Source organism: Miniopterus natalensis, chromosome 4 (assembly GCF_054644295.1).
Source record: "Miniopterus natalensis isolate mMinNat1 chromosome 4, mMinNat1.hap1, whole genome shotgun sequence".
In the NCBI taxonomy this organism is placed as follows: domain Eukaryota; kingdom Metazoa; phylum Chordata; class Mammalia; order Chiroptera; family Miniopteridae; genus Miniopterus; species Miniopterus natalensis.
Window position 1 is genome coordinate 11,460,509 of NC_142084.1, and position 22,005 is coordinate 11,482,513.

At 46.7% G+C, this 22,005-nt stretch overlaps 1 protein-coding gene across 3 annotated transcripts in view; it reads left to right on the forward strand.

The window, feature by feature from the left end:
• The window catches only part of PPP2R2B (protein phosphatase 2 regulatory subunit Bbeta), a 365,106-nt gene that overhangs the window by 301,939 nt on the left and 41,162 nt on the right, over nt 1-22,005 (forward strand). For all 3 annotated transcript variants that reach the window (XM_016202915.2, XM_016202913.2, XM_087815919.1), the window contains one exon: nt 13,514-13,691. In XM_016202915.2, coding sequence (XP_016058401.2) covers nt 13,514-13,691 — 178 coding nt within the window. The remainder of the gene's footprint in view (nt 1-13,513; nt 13,692-22,005) is intronic.

Consider the following 22,005-nt stretch of genomic DNA (forward strand, 5'->3'; position numbering starts at 1 on the left):
CCTCTTTCTCCCCAATGACCCGTTCTACCCCGTCCCATCCCCATCCCTCTCCCCACCATTGTCCGTGTCCTTGGGTTGTGCATATCTGCATATAAATTCTTTGGTTACTCTCTCCCCCTCCACCCACCCGCCCTCCTCCCTCCCTCTGACATTCGTCAGTCTCCATCTACGCTTCCATGTCACTGAATCTATTCTGTTCATCAGTTTATTAAGTTCTTTAGATTCCACGTATAAGCGAGATCATGTGATGTTTGTCTTTCGCTGCCTGGCTTACTTGTCCCATTCCTCCCCTCTGTTCCCTGTCCATTCCTGCTCTCACTCCTTGGAACTAGCAGACCTCCTCCCCAGGGTCCCACCCCCCCGTACTTCATGTAACCATTTTCCTCGCCAGGATCCTTACATTTCAAATCCAGCCCCTCCGTCGGGGAGCAGGAGATGCCAGGCGCCCCCCAGGCGCCAGCCCGGCTCCAGATCACGGCCACCGGCCTCTCCAGCTTCTCGCTGGCCTTCCTTATGAAGAAAAATCCACTTAACCCAGAATCCGTAATTTATTGGGTTCCTATCGCCACCTGTCACGTTCCTACACATGCTACCTCCCGCCCCTGTATCTCACTTTGAAGAGAAAGTAAGTCCGGAGGGGAAGAATTTAGGAAATCACATCAAGTTCAAAACAGTCAGTGGCATAGGCGAGATCTGACTTGACATTAATTTATTTGAATAAAAGACCTGGGAATTGTAGTTGACGGTGCGACATGGACCATTACAGCGGTTAATCGGTTGTAAGCTACAGACTTGGAAGGCACACGTGTCATATAGACGGTTCCAGCGCCCCGGGCCCTGAGCTGGTGGGCGGTGGGCAGTGAGGCTGAGCGTCGGTGGGAGCGAGCAGCCCTGAGCGCTCAGAGGCGTGGAGAGCGGAGGCCTAGGCTTGGGGTCACTTACTGAGTGGGAAGAGGGGGGCTGAGAACTGTCCTCGGGTATCTGAAGGGCTTTGGAGGCAGGGGCCGGACCCCTGGACAGCTCAGGAAAGGGGCCCAAGCGCACGGGCGCGGGGAGGCCGTGCCCTTGGAGCTGCTGCAGCTCCCCCGGGAAGAGCTGCGCGCAGACCGGGGAACCTGAAGGGCCTGGCCTGGGGGGACATTGGACGCGGGGACGCCCCTGCTTTTCTTTTATACAAAACTAACGCGAGGTGGTAGCCACAAGTCAAATCCAACTGTATCGTGGTCCCGCATCTCAAGCCAACGCATGTCACTAGTTTGCTGTGTGTCTTTCTCCACCTTTCTGTCTGCTCACACAGACATGTTAACATGAATGAATGAATACCATTTGTTTTATTTATACAAAATTGAGATCAGACTGTACACATTTCTCTGCTCGGTAATATAAACGTCCCTCCAGGTCAGTTCAGCTTCTTCTGAAGTATGGGCATGTTATAACTTGCTCAGTCGTTCCCCCACTGATGGACATTCAGGTTGTTTCCAGATTTGCTGCAGCGCATTGTAACTAACGACGCTGCGATGAATGCTCTCAGACGTATATTATGGCCAATTCATGTTTTGCTTTTGTAGGATAGTTTCCATTAACGGAGGATTGCCTTAGTTAAAAGATGTGTACATTACTTTGTTTTAATAGCTACTGCGAGACTGCCTTCTGAAAGTCTTGGGATTCATGCGCCCACCAGCAAATGCCATTTGTCCTGCTATATCCAGGATAGGGTATTATCAGTCATTGTGAATGTTGGCCATCCGAGCAGAGATAGCACTGAGAAGATAGCATAGTGTAGTTATTAAGCATAGGGACGCTCTTGGCTAAAATACCCAAGTACCTATCTTAGCTCCAGCAAGCACTAGCTATGTGGCTTTAAGCTAAGACACACGACTGCTGTGTCAGTTATCCTCATTTGTAAAAACAGGTATAATATGAATACTTATCTCATAAAATTGTTGTGAGTATTAAATGAATGGTTATAAAAGACTTAAAACAGTGACTGGTATATAGTTAATTTTTTATAAGATGAAAAGATTAATATAATAAAATTAAAAAATCTTAACTTGTATCTCCATGACTACAAATTAGGTTGAGCATATTTCTTGTGTATTTCCTGGTCATTTGCTTTTCACTTTCTTTAAGGTTTCTGTTTATAGTCTTTACCCATGTTTTTATTGGTCTGTCTTTTTGTCCATTTTCTTAGGAACTCTTTGTTTATTATAAATAGTAACCCTTTTCCTGTCACTTTTATCTCCCATAAGTGATTTCCTTTTTAGGTTTATTTTTTAGTAGAGTTTTATGTGTGTTGTAACATAAAAACCTCAATCAGTACAGAACTATAAAAATAATTTTAAACTCGTATCATCGCATACTCCAAAAGATGACCGCTGTTCAGAGTGTGTTGTATGGAAACCCTCCCATTTACCCCCTCACATTCATTGGCTCTCAACCTTAGCTCTTGGTCGTCTAGGGGCTTTCGGAATTGTACCAGTACTTGGGTTCCACCTCCTAGGCATTCTGACTTAACTGATTTTATTAAAAACTGATGACCCAGGCATCAGTTTCCAGTAAGAGGCCTCATTTGATTCTAATGTGCATCCAGGGATGGAAACTGGACCAAGCAATCATGAAAGGTCATTCCTATGTCAGTTTGGTCCTACCTGGGAGTGTTACTAGTAATCACTACCGCCATCTGTTGGCGGGAGGCAGGTTTGTTCGTATCTATAAAGGGTCATGTTTCAAGAGTCTTAGAGATAGATGCATCTTTGTACGTGTACACACCTTTTTAGTGTAATAATTTCTCGGGTCACTTCAAATTCTAAGATTCTTGAAGTTGACATCAACTTTATATTTATCTTCTGGATTCTGTACATTCCACAGTAAAAAAAAAAAAAAAAAAGACACAATGTCACGTGCTACTCCTGAGGTCTCGTCAATGTTTGCTCATCAAATTTCCAGTGACATTTATCCTAATAATTAATAGGAAAATGTGTGCAGACAGATTTCAGAAATGCTTTCATCAATATCAGTTAAAAAAATAAAACAATTTTTGTGATTAATCGTAACCCAGCTAACCAAAAATTAAACCACTGTCTCTTCCATCCCACCCCCTTCCCCACCTATGGGCAGTAACCAAAGTTCTCCTCTGCTGGGCTGTCTTAAGATGGCCTTTTTTCGTGTGGAATCACACAATGTGGAACATCTAGGGAAATAACAGGAAAGGCAGTGAACGGGGAAACACATTTTGAGAAATAACAAAGTTGGCAGAAAATGGAAGTGTCTCAGAGAAAAAATAAGAAAACTGGCAGGATTGCAGGCTGCTGCGTGGACTGCTAATTAGATGGCGAGTTTATCTTCTGAGGGGAAGATATTTTTCCTCTCTTTTCCACGGAGAGGCCAAAAGAAGTCAAAGACACTGGGAGCATGAAATTGTTAGTCTGCCATAAAAACCATCTTGCCCTGGCTTTTAAGTATGTATACTAATCCCCCAGGCGGCTTTTATGGGTTGTGTGTTGTTCTTGTAGCTGGAAATAGGGGATAAGTCTCTGTCTCTGTCTCTGTCTCTGTCTCTGTCTCTCTTCCCCCCTCTCCCTCTCCCCCTCTACGCATGTGTGTATACATATATGTATCTTTTATTTATATACATGAATATATACATATACATATATATATATGCACACATATATATACACATATACATACATCTCGTTATAGCATCAGTGACAGTTTTAACAGTATGTCCACCGGAGACACCCATGTCTTCCTTCCCCATTAGACTGTAAGTGCCACCGCTGATCTGTTTTGTTCACTCTGTAACGTGCCACCCAGAGCCGTGACTGGCCCTTAATAAATGTTTGTCAATGAAAGAATAGAATCGTAAGGTATCTGAGGCCCTGAAGCACAAAGCCTGACTTGGTCCGACCGGGTTTTCCTCGCAGGCTTATTTCAATCTCCACGACAAAGCGTCAACAGAAGAAACCAGGGGCATATTGAGGCTGTTGAAGGGTGTGATCGGGGAAATCTAAAAATTTCTATTATTTGGATGGGATTCCCGGGTGCTTTGGCGGGGTGCTGTTGAGTGGCAGTTTCATTCTGGAAACAACAGCTCTGATGTGTCGCAGGAAGCCGGAGCCAGCCTCTCACTCCTGTTTTTTGAACTCTGTCCACCATTGATCCATGGAAGGAACAAGCTTTTTGATGCTTGTTAATTCCCTGATGCTTCATTAATTCCCTGAGAGAAAACGCCCCAGGCCCAGGAAAGTCAACCTTAGTACAGACAGCACAAGAGGCATTTAAATGCTTCTTTTCGTGGGTTTTTTAAGTGGCATGAAGATGCATATTTTTAAAAATGAAAAATGACTGGCATTCTCCCCACTGAAGATGGGAAGTAATTTAATTTGTTAGTGGTTTATTTTATTTGACAGCCTTTGTACATACTCGATTTGGTTTGTTACACTGAATTACCCTTTAATAATGGGTACACGTAAGGCCAGCCTCTGCCCCCCAGGTTGGTGTGATAATTAGATGAACGACCATATTGTTCAAGGTTTTCATGACAATGTGAACAGAAGCTGTTTTCCTACCAGAACAGCCGGCAGCCTTTTCTGTTGTTTTTTTCCAGTGCAGTTAATTGCTACCCAGTGACCAGTCAACCTACTGGCCCTTTTCCTAAGGGATGCTATGTTAGAGATGCTGTTCTAGAACTTCATGCTAAATTCTGTAATCACGACAGAATTCCCTAGGTGGATGGAAGCGGTGCCTAAACCCCAAAGCCAATAGAAAACGCCAGAAAATCTTCCCTAGGCAGTCTGTCAAAAGGGACCATTTTTCTGCAATTCGAAGTCTATGGTAAAAATTCTAGTAGTTATCACAGGGGCTGGAGCCACATTGCCAAGTTCAAGGGCAGCTCCACAGCTTAGTGGCTGTATGACCCTGAGCAAGTTTCATGACGTTCTTTGCTTCAGGATCCACATCTGTAAAGTGGGAACAGTATTTGTACCGACCTCTTAAGGTCATTGTGAAGATTCAATAACCTGGGGAAGTGCTTAGCCCAATTCTGGCATAAAGTAAGTTCTCCGTAGCTGTTTCTTTGTTAGATGGTATGTATCAGGCCCTGTGCTCACTTTTCTCGGCAAAGCTGCTGAGAGAGTTGCTCTCTCTGACACTGCAGAAGGGAGCATTGGCTTGGAGAAAAGTGACGAGCCCAAGGCCATGTGCCTGGTAAATGGTCCAGCCAGGTTTCAAGCCCAGCTCTGCATGGCTCCAAAAAGTCTCTAACACCATAGCAACTTCAAAGGTTGTATTTGTGTACCCCCTAGAAGAATTTTGAAAAGCTGTGTAGTTTCCTGAGCATTTTTATGTAGATAACTAAGCATTTCCATTTTAATGGTAAGTAATTACAGGGACTGTGATTTCAGGAGTATATTGAACATAGGCAGTTTAGAATAAAACTGTTATATCACCTTTTTAATGCATCCAATGAAATTTAAATACCATCATAACTGAACAGGTTATTTAAAAGAACTTTACATTGCCCCTTTTTCCTATTTAAACATGCATTTCCATTGCGCTTCCCCCAAAGAAATGCTGAAGGCTTTTTCATCATTTTTGCAACAGAAACAGATTTTCCTCCCATGTATATAGGACTATAAGAGTTTAAAATTTTCTTGTGGATTATAATTGTTTCTAAAAATTAATAGAACACAGTTGACCAAAATAACACACCTATAAGTCTGACAAGTAATGATTAAACATAAAAAGTAAAATTTTGTTAGAAATTCATATTATAATGAGCTGGGGTTGGGGCATTTGTGGAGACTTGATTGATAGTATCGGCCATTGTCCCTCCCAGAATTGTTTATATCTTGGACTGAGCATCATAGCAAGATCCAGGATGGGTGAGGGTCTGTCTTCTGTCTTTTGCAAAGGGGAGAGGGGGAACCTAGGCTGTGGGTATCTCCTGAGATGACTTGATTTTAGGAAGGAACATGTGTGGAAGTTAGAAATGGGGAAGTTTCCTTTAGAACTGTTCCAGACAGTCCTTAGGAAGTCATCACATGCTCCTGTTTGAAACGGCTGCTCTGCACCACTAAGCCATGTTGCTTTGGACCAGGGATATTTCCAAGCCAGTGTTTCCCCCATTTTCAGGATGACTCACTCCCTCTCCTTGACAAAAAAGTCTGGGTGTTGTTTAGCTATTGGCTGGCTGTATCCCAAACCTACAGTAATTGTCATTGGACAGTCACAAAGGATGTTCCTTGAAGGAAGCCCAGGGAAAGGCAAGAGAGCAGACTTGAGTGAGGCTGGACTCTGGAACTTTCTAGCCTCTGTTCAACCCTTTAGTGTCTCCAGATGGAATGGCATAAGCACCCCAAATTCTCCACCAGGCCTCCAGCCTGTGGTCCCACAGCACCAGCTTCAGGGTTTCCCTGCACCCGGAGGAGGTGGACAGCTCTCATCTGTTCCTTTTCTAGATCAAACAGCCATGGTCACAGCTTCCCAAAAGGGCTGCTTACGAACAAGAACCGAGGTGTGGGGTTGTGTACTGTCCAAGCTTCTTAAGGATATCTGTATGGTGAATGACCGGCATGTAGCATATGCTCAATAAATGTTTACCGGAGGTTTCACCTGGGGTCACTGTGAGGTCATACATCCCTATATGTATTTCCTAATTGATGACATGGAACCCACTTGACCCCATGACCTTCGTATATCCTGTTAATTCCAATATAAAATAATCTCAGTTATTTAGGGAGGCTTGGTGGGGAACATTTCTTGAACCCTGACAAGGAGTACGGAACAATGTGAATTGAAATTGAGAGCTTTTTTTTTTTTTAAATATGTCTTTATTGATCTCAGAAAGAGGAAGGGAGAGGGAGAGAGAAAGATAGAAACATCAGTGATGAGAGAGTCATTGATCGGCTGCAGCCCGCAACCCGGGCATGTGCCCTGACCGGGAATTGAACCTTGATCGCCTGGATCCTAGGTTGACACTCAACCGCTGAGCCACGCCCGGCTGGGCGTTGAGAGCATTTTTTAAAAAGACCCCACAGTGTTGATTATGTTGATGGTCCTTAACAACCCAGGGTTTTCAAGTGTTCGTCAGCTGAACCCAATCAGATCTGGCCCAAGGTGACGGAACAGCTGAAAATCCATCGCCTGCTCCTCCAGACGCCCCCTCTCCCGTCTCCCCCTCCCACTCAGCCTCCTGTCTGCCTCCAGCTCCTCTCTGGCCGCCTCCCTGCTCTCAGCCTCGCCTTGAGCCTGTGGGCTTCCTGGGGCTCCGGAGGCTGCCACGGTGAACACAACTGGGTTTTTTTCTGCCAAGAGTCGGTGCAGGGAGGCCCTTGAGTCCTCCCCTCTGGCCTCTCCCTGCTGTGTGTTTTCACAGATGTCATTGAAAGTGGGGGCCTCGGGGCTTCCAGGATTCAGCTCAGCTCTCGCCCGGTGTCCTGAAGGGGGTCTCTCTGACCTGCTGCAGTGGAGGATTGTGAAGAATCGCCTTCGTAGTCACCAAATAAGCCGTGTGACGGCAGCATTCATTTTGTTAGTAAATGGGTTCAGGGAAGTGAAAGATGATCTTGGATTTCCCAGCAGGGGAGGCAGCAAAGATATTAAGAAAGAAGCGGAGGGAGGAAGAGTGAAAGGGGTGGAGAGGGAAGGGAGAGAGCGCAGAGAGGAGGGAATGTCTTAACTGGAAGGGGAGTCGGGAATGGACAGCTACCTGCGACCCTGAATCTTCCTTATTTTCCCAGTAACATCTGTGGTCCAGCCCTGTCTGTGATCCCACATCTTCTCCTGCCAGGCTCCTTCCCTCTCACTCCTCTCCGGCCACAAAGGCTCCTCGCTGTTTTCCCTACACTCTAAGCATGCTCCAACCTCAGGGCCTTTGCACTTGCTGTTTCCTCTGCCTGGAATGCTCCTCCCCAGAGAGCCACACGGCTCCCTCGCTCACTTCATTCAGATCTCTACTCAAATGCCATCCCCTGAGAGAGGCCTTCTATGACCACCCCCCTCAAATAGCACACCAGCTAGTCTCTGCCCCCTTAACCAACTCAGGTTTTCTTCCTGTCCGATAGAGAGGAGGGATTTAGTAAGGATTTATTGAGTGAGTAACTAATCACTAACTTCCAGCCCCGGAACACAAGGAGTCACACATTTGCCCACATTCACTTTGCACTCTCCCCTCTGAGCTTTTGCACATGCTGGTCCCTCTGATTAGAGCACAGCTCTTTCTTCTCCCCACCCCCCACTTCTGCCGGGTAGATTCCCACAAGCCCTTTATGTCCTGCCTTGTTTAATAGTCTCCCCTTTTTGAGGACTCCCTTGACCTCCCCAGGTGGACACAAGACACATCTGGCCAACGCTGTCTGGGCGGTGCCTGCTGACTCCACAGCACAAGTCACCGCATGAAATGTCTTATTTCCTCTCTCCCACGTCCCAAGTGCACTCTCCCAGTGTCTAGTACGCAGAGCAACTAAGGGCTTAGGCTCCAGAGTCAAAGAACCAGGCACGAGCACTAGCTGTGTGACTTTACATAAATCACTTAACCTTTCTGGCCTCAGTTTCCTTATCTGTGCAACAGGACTTATAATATCTACCAAGAAGACATTGATGAGAATTCACTGATGAATTGCTTAGGTGCTTACAATATCCGAAGCGATCAGCTGGGCAAGAGGATAGTGAGGGAGTTTATACTACTTGAGGTGGGGTGGGCAGGGAAGGCCTCTCTCGGGGGGATAATTGAACAGAGACTGGAGGAGGTGAGGGAGAGAACCGTGAGGCTCTCTGGGCTCTTTGCATCCTGCTGACACTTATAGCTGAGATGCACCTGTAAGTTTTAGAGCAGGTCTGACTCTTGAGCCCTGGGATGTTCCTGGACCGATATTCTAACGTGATGCTGGTTGTCTGGCCAGCAAGGCTGAGTGCTCACCCTTTAGAATCAGGCTCGGGGATGAGCTGAAATAGTCCAGGTCAGGGAGGAGTGAGAGGTAGCTGAGGGATGGGCATGACCGAATTCCAGCAGGACCATCCGGAACCACCTGCCCCCGCGAGGGCCAAGGACTGCCCGCCTGCCGGCACCCCCCATCTCAGAGTCGATCCCAGCCTTGCCACCCCCTGCCAAGCCGGCTCAGAAAAGCGGGCTCGTCTACAAGTTAAAGGTCCTGGCTAGATCCTGGGTGTTGTCTGGTTCTGTTGTTTTGCGAGAAGGGGGCTCTGGGCCTATGGAGAATGGCTTGGGCACGGGGTATGGGGACAGAGGAAGCTCTGGGAGGAGAGGGAGAAACCCGGGCTGTGCCAGCAGCCCCAAGCTGGGTGGCCGTGGACAGGGCACTTCAGCTCTCAGGGTCTTGATCTGCTCACCTGCAGGTTTCAGGAACTGCCCAGGCCAATTGTTTCTAAACTTTCCTTACCCACAGAAATAGTTATTTGAGCAAAATATGACTGAGAATCCAAAGGTATACCAAGAATGATGAAGGGGGTAAGACCTGAACACCGCAGGCACCCACTACCTCCCCCTCCACCAGCACACACACACACACACACACACACACACACACCCACCCACCCCCGCCCGCCCTCTGAGGTGCTCTGAGGGCCCTTCCAAGGTGCTGTGTTCCGTGATTCCCTGTCACATCCCTATCACAGAGTCCTTAAGCTGAACCACGTGGAATCACCGAGATCTGACCATTTTTCACTTGCAAAATGGCCATTGCACATCTCACCCGGATGGTTTCATCTGCAGCAGCGGCGAAGGCTGCCCACTCAGGACCCACTGCCCAAGTCCAGCTCCTCAGCTCACTCTCTGTGCGACATCGGACAGGACAGTCACCTCCTGCCCTCCCTGCCAGAGTGGGGAACAGAGGAGGACTCCCTGGGCGGGCTACCGGGAGGACTGCACGCAGGGGTGCCTCCGAGGCGGGCCGTGGCACAGAGCCCTCCGTGAATGTCCTAGTGACACCTCTGAGCCCACGTCGGGGAGCAGCCTCCCACCCCCCTCCCCGCCCGCCCCGGAAGGAGAGCGTGGCCAGAGCACGTGGGAACCGCAGTGCCACCAGGGCTCCCGAGCAGCCACCCCGTCCAGCCTGCCCCGCCGGGCCTCCCTCTTCCTTCTTACGAGGGCGTCACTGGGCAGTGGGCACGCCTCGGCCCGGGCACGGGGCGGTGCTGGAAGGCCACGAGTGGCTCCCAGCCCCCTGCCCTGCCTGGGCGGAGCATCAGAGCCCCCCGGCTGCCTCCGAGGGCCTTCCCGTAAGTGGCGCATCATGGGACGTGTCAGCCCGAATTAGCAGGCAGGCCCGTCACGTTAGCGGAAGCCCTGGGCTGGCGGTTTCCCCTCTGATCCTCGCTGTCACGGTGCCTCCCCCGTCGCCACAGGCACCGGCGGCCGCTGCAGACGACACACGGTAATGAACAAGGTCCAGAGTTCAGGGGGGGCCCCGAAAGCCCTCGCAGATTCCATTTCTTCTGTGGCCCTGGGGAGCCTGCTTTGAGCTCCGCTCCCTCTGGGGCAGAGGCCGCAGGCAGCACTGAAAAGCTCGGGGGGGGGGGAGCCCCTTTAGGGCAGACCTTCCGTGCATGGCGTGAGTCCCGAGAGCACACAGGATGGACGCCCTGTTCAAACGCCACGAACACCTGCAGCGCCCAAAAGAGGAGTCTGGAGGCGGCTCGCCACAGAACGATGCAAGCTGCCGCTGCGTGTATTATCGATAACGCTGTCGGTTTCAGAGCTGTGTCACTTGCAGGGCATTCGTCACTTCCTGCCGTGTATGGGAGTTGGGTGTGGCGGGATACAGTGGAAGGGGCCCTAGCTTTGCCGTTGGGTGGAGTCTGGGATCAAAGAGCTGGGCAACCCTGGGCCTGTGACTTAGCCTCTCTGAGCCCGAGTTTTCTCTTTGCAGGTGTACTTTGTACTCGTACCTGTTTCACAGGGTGGTTGAAAGAATGACCTGAGATGATGTGTGAAGGATGATTGAAACGTAGTAAAAGCCCAATAAATATTTGCGGGGAGAGTTCCTAAGGGCAAAGTCACTGTCTTTAATCCATTACAGAGCCTTAACTCAAGACATACCCCTGTTGGTGTTTGATATGTATCACCCCCTCTTCCAAATTCTACCTCCTCTGTCCTCTACTTATACTCCACTGTACACCAGGAATGCGCTGGTGAAAACTCTGAACCTAATCTTATCGCTGGGAATGTTTTTTTATTTCTCTTAGGCTGATGGCAAAAATGTTTCTCAGGGCTTGCCCCTTACCTACCCTGCCACTTAACCTCCACCGTGATTCCCATCACAGATCCTTTATTCTTACCTTACTTAACCCCACCACAGGACCCTTGCACATGCTCTTGTCGCTGCCTGGAGCGTTATTCCCCCTCCTGGCCTAGTGAGCCCCTCCTCGTCCTTCACAGTCATCTAGTCCATACTTCCTCAGCAAAACCTCTGCAGACCGGCCTGACCAGGTTAAATGCCCCTTTGCACTATAGCCTCTCCTTCTGGGCACTTGCTGCATTTCATTATGAGTGATTTTATATCTACCGCCTCCACCTAGACCAGCTGTCTGAAGGCAGGGACTGTGTCTGGTTTTGCTCACCAGTCGAACCTGCCCGGACCTTGTATGGAGCTCGGTAAATGTTGCTGAAAGGGTGCGTGGGAGAGTATACCGGAGGGAAGTTGTAATTCATGATATGAATGAGCTATATCACGAACTATGTCATGAACGGGATTATAATTCATGATAATTAGGGTACAGTGAGTATTGTCACTGTTTTCAGATAGTGTAGCCAGAGCCCAGAAGGGGCAGGCTCATTGCGCGTAGTCACACAGCCATAGGCGGGTGGTGAATCCGTGATGAGAGCCCAGGCCTTGCCCCCCTGGGATTATGCTATAGAACCATTACCCAGACCTGGGGTGTAGTCTTTTCATCCCCTCCCTTTCCTGGTGTTCAGAGGACGCCTGGCTCTCCCTCTGTCCACCTCTCAAGCCACCTCTGATTTCCAGGATACCTGGCGCCACATCTGTATAGGACTCTGTGATCCTCCTGAATTATTCATTTAATTTAAAAACTCCCTCAAAAGCGAGCTTAACTCCTTCAAGACCAAGCTGGAGATTTTTGGTTTGTGAATGGTTGTATTGTCGAGGGCAGCACACTTTGCAAATTTTAAGTGTTGTTTTCACCCTCCGCCCCTCACCCCTGGGATGAAACAGGCCTGGAAGGAGAAGTCTTCATCAACCAGCTGGTGTGAAGTTTTTCGGGGCTCCCGTGCAGGAGATGGCTTTCCTGAGAGGAAAACAGCTTTGGGCCCTTTTATTGTCTCGTTTCTGTGAAAGGACCACACCTGTGTTCCTGTGTTGCCGTCTGTCTGCTTTATTTTTAGCCTGTCCCCTGTTGGGCGCTGTTCTCACTCTTTCAGGAGCCAGTTCGCCCAGGTGTAGTCCAAAATGGCCTTGAATTCAGAGAGGGGGTCAGGAGAGTGACAGGTCTTCGTTGACATTTGCCAGGAAGAGCCTCATGAGTGAGAATCTTTCACTGCCTGGGGAAGAAGGCATTTGCTCACATGCCCCTGCTCACTCATTCGACAGCTACTCACTAAGTACCATATATACATACACTGGGTACATCTATATCTGTAATGACCACATAATTTATTTCCCAAACGAGGGCAGTATAGATGGGGAAGTGGGTGCTGCCTGCTACACCAAGTATAAACCAGTATTTCCCCAGATGAAGCAGGTGTCCATGGGTGCCCTCTCTTAATGGCTGGATTTGGACTATTAGAATCTTGGGCGATTATGTTTTCTCAGAATATCCTAGGGCTTGAGGACCACTCTTGGATGGGATCCAGACCTCCAGAGACATGAAGGGTCAGTTTAAATCTAAGTTGAACTAGACATTTCTAAAATTTTCCCTTAATTTCCTTTTTAAAATAGTTTTTAAATATATATATATCTTTATTGATTTCAGAGAGAAGAAAGGAGAAGAGAGAGAGAGAGAGAGAGATATCAATGATGAGAGAGTCATTGATCGGCTGCCCCCTGCACGCCCTGACTGGGGATTGAGCCCGCAACCCGGGCATGTGCCCTGACCAGGAATCGAACCCTGATCGCCTGGATCCTAGGTTGACGCTCAGCTGCTAGCCACGCCTGGCTGGGCAAAATAGTTTTCATGTTTTAAAAAAAAAAGTCTAGAACAACAGCTCTGTACGCCAGGGACACCACCCCAACCCCACCTCCAGTAGATTCTGAGTTCCTCTAATGAGGCCACCTAGAGGATCCTGGAGAAAAGTGCAGAATCTATAAAGGATGGACTTGCCCATCACGGCTAAGTGCTGGTGACATTTTTTGAGAAAAGAGTGAAACTAAAGGAACAGAAGGGAATAGGAACAAGATGATTTATGTCTCCTTCTCTTAGAGCTCCTTTGATGTGGTTATGGTTCTATGTGTGAAAGCAAAGGACGTAAACATGCTCCCTCTTTTCCTAGGGCAGAGCGTTGGTCCTAAAAGGATGTGTTTCTCTTGCCTCCCAGGTGCCTGTCCTCAGACCCATGGACCTGATGGTGGAGGCCACCCCGCGAAGAGTATTTGCCAACGCACACACATATCACATCAACTCCATATCAGTCAACAGCGACTATGAGACCTACATGTCGGCTGATGACCTGAGGATTAACCTATGGAACTTTGAAATAACCAATCAAAGTTTTAGTATCCTTTCCTTGGGGCCAATAAACAGTTGGCTTGAATCGGGAATGTGCAGGTAAGAGCAGGCTTGGGGGAGAGGGGAAAGAAAGGAGCAGTCATAGCTAAACACCTAGCGTTTGTGGAGGACTGCTATCTTTTAAATTGCATTGCCATCTGTGACACTCTTTCATCCTAACAACGTTGGGGAAATACTGAATTACAAGTTGTGGACCAGGACGAGCTCTGGGCCGGAACTCTGAATCAATTCCTTCATGCAGATGCATTGATGTGTCTGGAATTAAAACTAGATGTGACTTCATCAACTATAAGATAAGGCCCTAGAGTTTAGTTAAGGGCTCCTTCCTCTTGCTGAAGGATCTTCCAATGGCCTCTATGGACAGCATGGACCACAAGTACGCATTACACGGCTTTTATTGTATCTGGTTTTTATTGCATCTTAGTAGTGAAAATAATCATGGCTGCCATTTATTGAGTTCTGAGCACTGCACTGGGAACTTTTTGCATAGAATCTCATTTGGAGATGTGCACATATAATATTAGAGCTTGATGGATTTTCACATACAGAGCACACTTGTGTGACCAGCACCTAGACCAAGATGCCAAACTTTATTTGCAGTCCTCAAGTCCCCCCATCACTCTTCTTTTCAGTCTCTACCCACCAAGGGTATGTTTGATATAACAACCCCACAGTGTCAGTATTATTAGCTCCAGTTTAGCTAAAATTTAGAGAAGTCAAGGAAATTTCTGAGTGAGTGTCTGAGCTAGTAATTTTATTGTGCTCTATTGACCCTCTGTTTAATAATATAAATCAGACATTTATTGAGTACATATCATGTGGCCCATCCCACCACAAACCTGACGCTTCACTTGAAATCCCAATCTCAGTTAATGGTTTCACCACCCAGGCAGCTGAGCAGCTGATGTAGAAGCCAATATTCTTTTTCTCACTCACCAGCCTTCCCACCCCCAACCCAATCTACCCTTGGGCCCTACCCTTCCTTCCTCTAAAATATATCTCAAATCAACTCACTTCTCTCCATCTCCATTCCCAGCAATCCACGCTAGAAAAGGCCACTGGTTTCTCACCTGTGTGACTACAGTAATCTGCCTGGTCTTCGTTCTTTCTTGCTGTTTTACACAATACTTCTTCCCATAAAAGAGGGGACCTTTCAACATGTAATTCCGATATCATTCGTCTGCTGCTTAAAACACTAGCTTCCCACTGAACATAGAATAATATCAAAGTTCTTTGCCTTGGACTAAAGACTACACAGTCTTGGACCCTGCCTCCCTCTATGACATCCTGTCATACCACTCCACTAATTCACTCTGCTTCAGCCAACTAACCTCTTTTCTGTTCCTGGATAAATGTTGATGTTACTACATGCCTTGCATTTGCTGTCCCCTCTTTCTGGAATAGTCTTCCCCCAGAGTTCACACGGTTAACTACATGTCATCATTTAGACTTCAAGTTCATGTCACCTCCTCAGAGGCACTTGCATTAACTCCCAAGAAGTCCCCAGTAACCCTTCATCCCTGTTATCGTCATAACACTTATCACTATTTGAAACTTTATTTGTATATTTGGGGTTTCCTCATATTCAAATGTAAATTCTATGAGAAAAGTGACTTTGTACGATCCATTCCTGTATCCCAGTACCTAGAACCTTCTAACATATAGGAAGTACCATTTGGGTTGAACATGTCAAGTGTGAAGTACTAATAGGCCTTCCAAGTGGAAATATTTAGTAGATAGTTGATCATGAACTCTAACATGGAAGAATATTACTTTAAGAGGATATTACTTACTTTAAGAGGATATTACTTACTTTAAGAGGATATTCGTTAGAGTAAAGCTTTGAATGTTCTCATATAAAATAGACCCCATAAGGGCTCAAACACAGAAAAAGGTTATTTCTCTTGTAAAGTCCCCTCATCCCCATCAGCAGACTGGCTCCTCCAGTGCAGAGATCCAGGTTCCTTCCACCTTGTCATCATGTTTATCTGCGTCAGGACAGCACAGGGGGAAGATTGTGGGGGACCACACCTGGGAGACTCCTAGGAGCCAAGCTCTAAAACAGCATGCGTTCCATTGGCTAGAAGCCAGTCACATGGCTACCTCGAACTGCAAGGTCGGCTGGGAAATGTAGTTCAGCTATATGTGCATAGGTAAAAAAGACCTGGTTTTGGTACACGACTAGCTAGTCTGCACCACACAAAAGTGTCCAGTCTCCCTGCAAGGTTTTTCGGGGCTGGTGGTTTTAAGCAGATAGAGGCGATTTTGGAGACACTGAGAACTGACCATCAGGACGATTCCCGGCAGCTTTTGTTGCTCACAGAGCCGACTCCACATACGGTCTGAGCCTGGCAAAACCTGCCCACAGATTTTGCCTGGAAGTGCAGCTGCTAATAGAAGGAGCGTGGGTGGTGGTTCCCTTTCTCTCTCTACATCTATTCCAAGAGCCAGAAATCTGCTCAGGCTCAGCTGCTGTCACTCGGAGCTGCCGCTGTCCCCAGCCTAGGTGACATGTTTTCTGAATTTTGCCTCTAGGCCTTCAAGGGGAAGGGACATTTCTTTAGGCATTTTGGGAGACAGATGCCTTGGGGAGAATGCAGAGGGGAAATATTAATAGCACAATTTGGGTTATATTCTGCAGATGTCAGACAGCCTGCCAGATGCTAGCATACAAATGAGACTGTGTCGTTCACCCTTAAAGCAGCCGTATGTAAAATAATCATTGTCATCATGGGAGTGATGATCACTGATATCTATATAGTTATTTTCAACCAGACCTCCCTAAGCACTGAGCAGACCGTACAAACAGGGTTCCTTTTGCTTCCCATCACTGAAGTGCAGCCACCTCTGGGGTAGGAAGCGGCCAGCGTTCAAAACAGCCTCGGGGAAAACACCACCCACCAGGCACGTCCTATTAAATCACCATTTCTCCGATGCCTCGTGTTCAGGGTAGAGTGATGTGGGCTTCCCAAAGCCTGGCATGGGTACCACGGAGGTGGTAGGCACGGTCTCCTGAGCACCAGGTGGACTTTTTTTGTTTTCATAATTATGTATTTATGGTAATGAATACTAGAAAACACAGCTACCCATCCTATGACTTCCCAGGTACTGAAAATTTCATCTAAATTGTTGATGCAAAGTATGTTGATGCAAAGAAAATTATTAAGTGACTAGTAAGACGAGCGGTCTTGCGATGTGGTTTTTGAGAAAGTAATAACTTCCAGCGACCAGTGTTTGGTGTGACGTTGGAATTATGGTTGAGAACACAGGCTTCGAGTCCAACCAGCCTAAAGTTCTCACCCAGCTCTGTGTAAACTTTAGCGTGTGTCTTAACCTATCCAGCCCTCTATTGCGTGACATGTACAAGAGAGGAGTTCTGTCAACTGGGACTGGGATAATTTCTAAGTGTTTTTTAATAGGAATTGATGGATAGTGTGTGTATATACACACACATACAGATAGACTGAGGGCAATACCTTGCTCAGTAAATGATCAATAAACAGGGACCAGCACAGTCCTAATTATTATAGAAAGGGCAAGGAAACTAGAAAGGTCAAGTGTTAGAATGGTGAATTCTGCTGAATTCATTCTCTGGGTCCACTTCTCAGTTGTAGACGTCTCCTTTGGTGACCAGGTACTTGCATGATCTCTGAGGTTCAGGGCCTTGCATTTAGCACCATATCCAAGTGAGGCAACCTTCGCCTCATGGTACCTGGTCTTGAATTCTCTCCTTTCCGTTCATCCCTGCATGGCGTAACCAGCCCTGGTTTAAAGTGGTGAGACTTTGGCCCTACTGGGTTATCTACATCAGGACAATAATAACTCATTTCTAAATAAGTGATTTTCTAGAGCAAGAGGCAGCCCTAGCTTTTCAATACAGGAAAGTTGCTGTAAAAAAAGATGTTGCTTCTTTATGAAAACTATACTATACCTAGGACCCTTTGAGCTGTCTTCTGAGGACTAAGTGAGTTGCCCTGGGCTCTTCCCTAGTTCAATATGGGACCTATTGAATATACACATGTCAAGTAAAAGTAAAGAAAGCCCACAACAACTGTATTCTGAGCACCTGCTTTGTGCACCAGGCGCTGCACTAAGCCATGGGGATAGGCAAGTGAAAAGAAACAAGCTGTCTGCTTTCAGAATGACTTGCACCCAGTAATCACACTAAGGACTATGTAATTACAAACTGAAATAAGTCCTATGAGGAAAGGGAATATGGTTCCATGGGTGCATTTTTGGAGACCTGATACAGACTAGGGAATCAAAGGAGCTTTGCTGAGACCTGAAAGAGGAAGCGTGTGAGTTAACCTGGCAAAGAGATGTGGAGAGATTGGTTCAGCATGTACAAAGGTCCTGTGGCAGGGGGGAGCATGGTGTGTTGGAGGAACTCTAAGAAGGCCACTGTGACTAGAGGCCACACAGTGAGGTAGGCCGTGGTGTAAGCACAGCTGGAAAGGTCAGCAGAAGTCCAGTCTCTGGGCATGAGAAAGGGGATTTCTCTGGGAAAAGCCAACTGAAGTACTGCATCTTTGACCTTGGTGCTAGCGGCCCTCGGCATCAGCTTTATTTGTCAACTGAGCTGAGGCCCTTTTTGAGTTGATTCCCTGATCAAGGGACCATAAAACCTCCACTGGTGGCTTTCAGCTCTGTCACTTCGTACAAACATGGACAGCAGCCTTTTAATCCAGTGGGAATCTGCCAGCAAGCTTGGAGGAAAGCTGGAGGTAGGACCTAGTACAAATTTCTCTCCCTTGTCGCTGCTGTGCTTTCATCCACAAATGACTGGTGTTTAGTGTAAAAAACCAACATTTCTTCCAGTGACACATCCAGCACAGTGGCCTGTGTGCCAGGGCAGCCCCTCCTTCCTGTATTCAATGATGCCTTGGTGGTTCTCCCAGGCCTGGTGCCTTGCTTATGTGGCTGCTGATATTCTGTATCTGAGGCCAGACAGGGCTTTATGAGGCTGGGGATTTCTCCCCCGACAGGGCCAGCCCTTTGAGCCTCAGCTTGTCGGGTGAGAGGGCAAGAAGGCAACTATGCAGACTTCTCCTGGGCTTCTTGGGCTCCCTCGGAGCTCTGTAGCTTTGCAGTTGGGAATGCAGATTCTGGAGTTAGACTCGCTGGGTTTGTATATAGCCTCGTCTCCTAAGGTCTGTGTGACCTTGACAAGTTGCTTAACATCTCTCTGACCCTCAAATTCTTCAGCAGCTAATGGAGACAATACCACCATCTATCTTGTAAGGTTGCTGCGAGGCCTAGATGAGGTGATCGTGTAAAGTACTTAGCAGAGTGCCTGGCACAGAGGGAAGGCTCGGCAATGGCACTTATTACATCTGGAACATTGCCCCAGCCCCCTGTTCTCACCTGGTTTTCGGATTCCATTCTCTTCTCAGAAAACCACAGGTTAAATGAGTCACACTATACAGGCCTGGCATCTTGGCCTATTGACCTACTGTGGGTTTTCTACATTTTTATATATGCCTATGGAAGGCTGCTAAGTCATAAGGAATTAAAGTAAAATCCATAAACATTTATTGAGCATCTACTGCATACGCTGGGAATGCCAAGATATAAAAACTCCATCCCTATTATTATGTGCCCTGTCATCTTGAAGGTGGGTGTACCAATCAGGGTTCAACCAGAGAAGCAAAACCATAGAAAGAAGGAGAAACCCGGAGAAATAAAATGACTTTCCTAAGTTCTCTGAGCAAAATAGATTTGGAATCAAAATTATATCCAAATCTCCAGACTCCCATTTTGTTACAATCACAGTATTTATCACAATATTAACTTTACCCATAGAGATGAGGCTCCTGGTGTCCAACTCTCTCATGGATGATTCTAAGCCAAGGAAACTCCTTTTTATTGTTTATTTTCTTTATCTTTAATATGTATGCACTGTAGAGATTATAATATGACCTGTAATCTTATCACCTAATTTTGATGGAGATATATATATATATATGGAATTTATACTGCAATTTTAACGTAAAACTAACTAACTCAACTGTAAGGGCTCATAAAAATAAATAATGAAATAAAAGGAAAATATTTAACTCTGATTTATCCAGGAAGACTTCTTCTGTTAATCTAGGAGACACACGCACATGCACACACACCCTGCCCACCCACATACATATATATACACTCTTCCCTGCTTTATTTTTGTTTAGCAGTTATTACTCTCTAATATATGGTATTTATTTACCTTGTTTAGTGACCGTGTCCCCTACTAGAATACAGGCTACATGTACCAGGCTGTGATCTCTGCATCCAAAAGAGTACTGGCAAATCCTTTGGGAACATTTGCGGAGTATGTGGAGGAATGAATGAATGAATGAACAAATAAACCCAAGCTAGAGTTAGTAAAGGGTAACTTACATGCTTACCTTAGAATCTAATTCCCCTATAAGATATGGCTACATTGCCTTCCTGTCCTCTCTCCCTCCCTCCCTCTCTCTCTCTCTCTCTCTCTCTCTCTCCCTCTCTCTCTCTCTGTCTCATACACACTTTTTCATGTGACTATGGACAGACTGTATATATTTTGTATCTAATATTCCTCACCTAAAATTATATACATATAGATAGATAGATAAGCATAGGAAATATCTTTTTCCATCCTAAAATACTATAACCTTATTAAAAGAAAATGTGAAAATAATAACTGAAAATTGAAAAGAAAAAACTCATAGACCCACCCAGGTAAAACTGTCCCTGACTTTTGGTATCATACCTTTGAACTCATCATTTTCAGAGTATAAGTTTTAAATGACATTATGATCATACTTAGACAGAATTTTTCATACTATGGTTTTCATAGAACTTCATTACATAAACAATTTAATGAGATAAATCAAAATTTATTTATTACTTTCCTATTTCTGTATATGTGTGTGCATTATATGCCTATGCATGTTGTTAATCTTTTATAATATTGCATTGCCGATGCAGACTTTTTAATAGAAAACTTTTTCCAAATTTGGGATTAAGAAAATGACTTTTGCACGGCCCCTTGCTACCCCTTAGCTTCTTGCCATCACCCTTTTCATTCCCTCATCCCACTGCTGGTGTAATTTATGGCTCTGGCTTCTTATTTGTTTTAAGCCCATCTCTTAAGGGGCGACCTCCCAGGGTCTTCAATTATTATTTTAAATGATGCTTTAGGCCACTGCCTGGCGCAGCAGTGCCCTCACCTTCCCACCTTCTGCCTTCCAAGCATGGAGCTCAGCTGCCAGGCTGGCTGTGCCCCCTCCTGTCCTCAGAGCTGCCTCCAGAGTCCCAGCAGAGGGGCAGATTAACCCCTTTTGATAGCAGAGGTAATTTGCCGGGCTCAGCATTAATAAGGAATGCCGTAAGCAGCCGGGTCAGGAAGAACAGATCTGTCAAGCCCCAGGGTTAATTTAATAGCAATCTGTTGGCTGTCTGCCTTGTATATTATCCGTGAATCCGATGCTCTGTTTTGCTTTTGCCATTTAGTTCTTTGGGACAACAGGGAAATAATTTGGATAGAGAGCGCTAAAGGATGGGGCAGAGAAAATTGACTGTCAAAATGCATCATTCCATTTTCAAGATAATACGGAGAGTGTGTGGTGCTTGTGTCCTTCCTCCCTCCTTCCCCACCTAAAGGGCAAAACCACCCAGACCGAGGTGTGTGTAAGGGAAGGGGCCTGGGTGTCTAGAGGTACAGGTGTGAAAGGCACTGTACTATCACCGCCCTGAGCCACTGAATTTTTGGTAACTGGACTCCTTACAGATGTTTCTAGAAATGAGCAAATTCTCCCTCAGATAACAGTTCAGGAAATCCCTTATGTTTCCATCTCAACTTTTAGCTCAGAAAAAAATAGCACATCATAGGACACAAAAATCCTAGGTGAGATACTGTGTCCCAACGGTAGTTCTGAAAAATGTGGCCCCCAAAGTGGACAGTGAGTTAAAAGAGCGCAGGCCCAGAGCAGAAGAGAACTCCCTCCCCGATGAGGCGGGGGGTCCCCAGGAGAGCCAGGCCTGCACCCGCAGAGGGGCTGGCTCCCGGGAGGCCACTGCTCAGGGAGGAGGGTGGCCTGTGCTCCAGAACCCGGGCTCTGGAGTTGGACAAGCTCGGGTTCAAATCCCAGCTCTGCCCCCTGCTGGTCAGAAAGCCTGGAGTTTGTTTCCTGTACTGGAGATTGGACCCTTTAATAGGACTGACCTCGTAAGGCCGAGATGAAGGTCAAACAAGATAGTCCATGTCACTTGATAACCATTAACTGCAGGTGGTTGTTTTCTTCCCCCTCGCCTTTATCATCGTGGTTATTAAAAAGA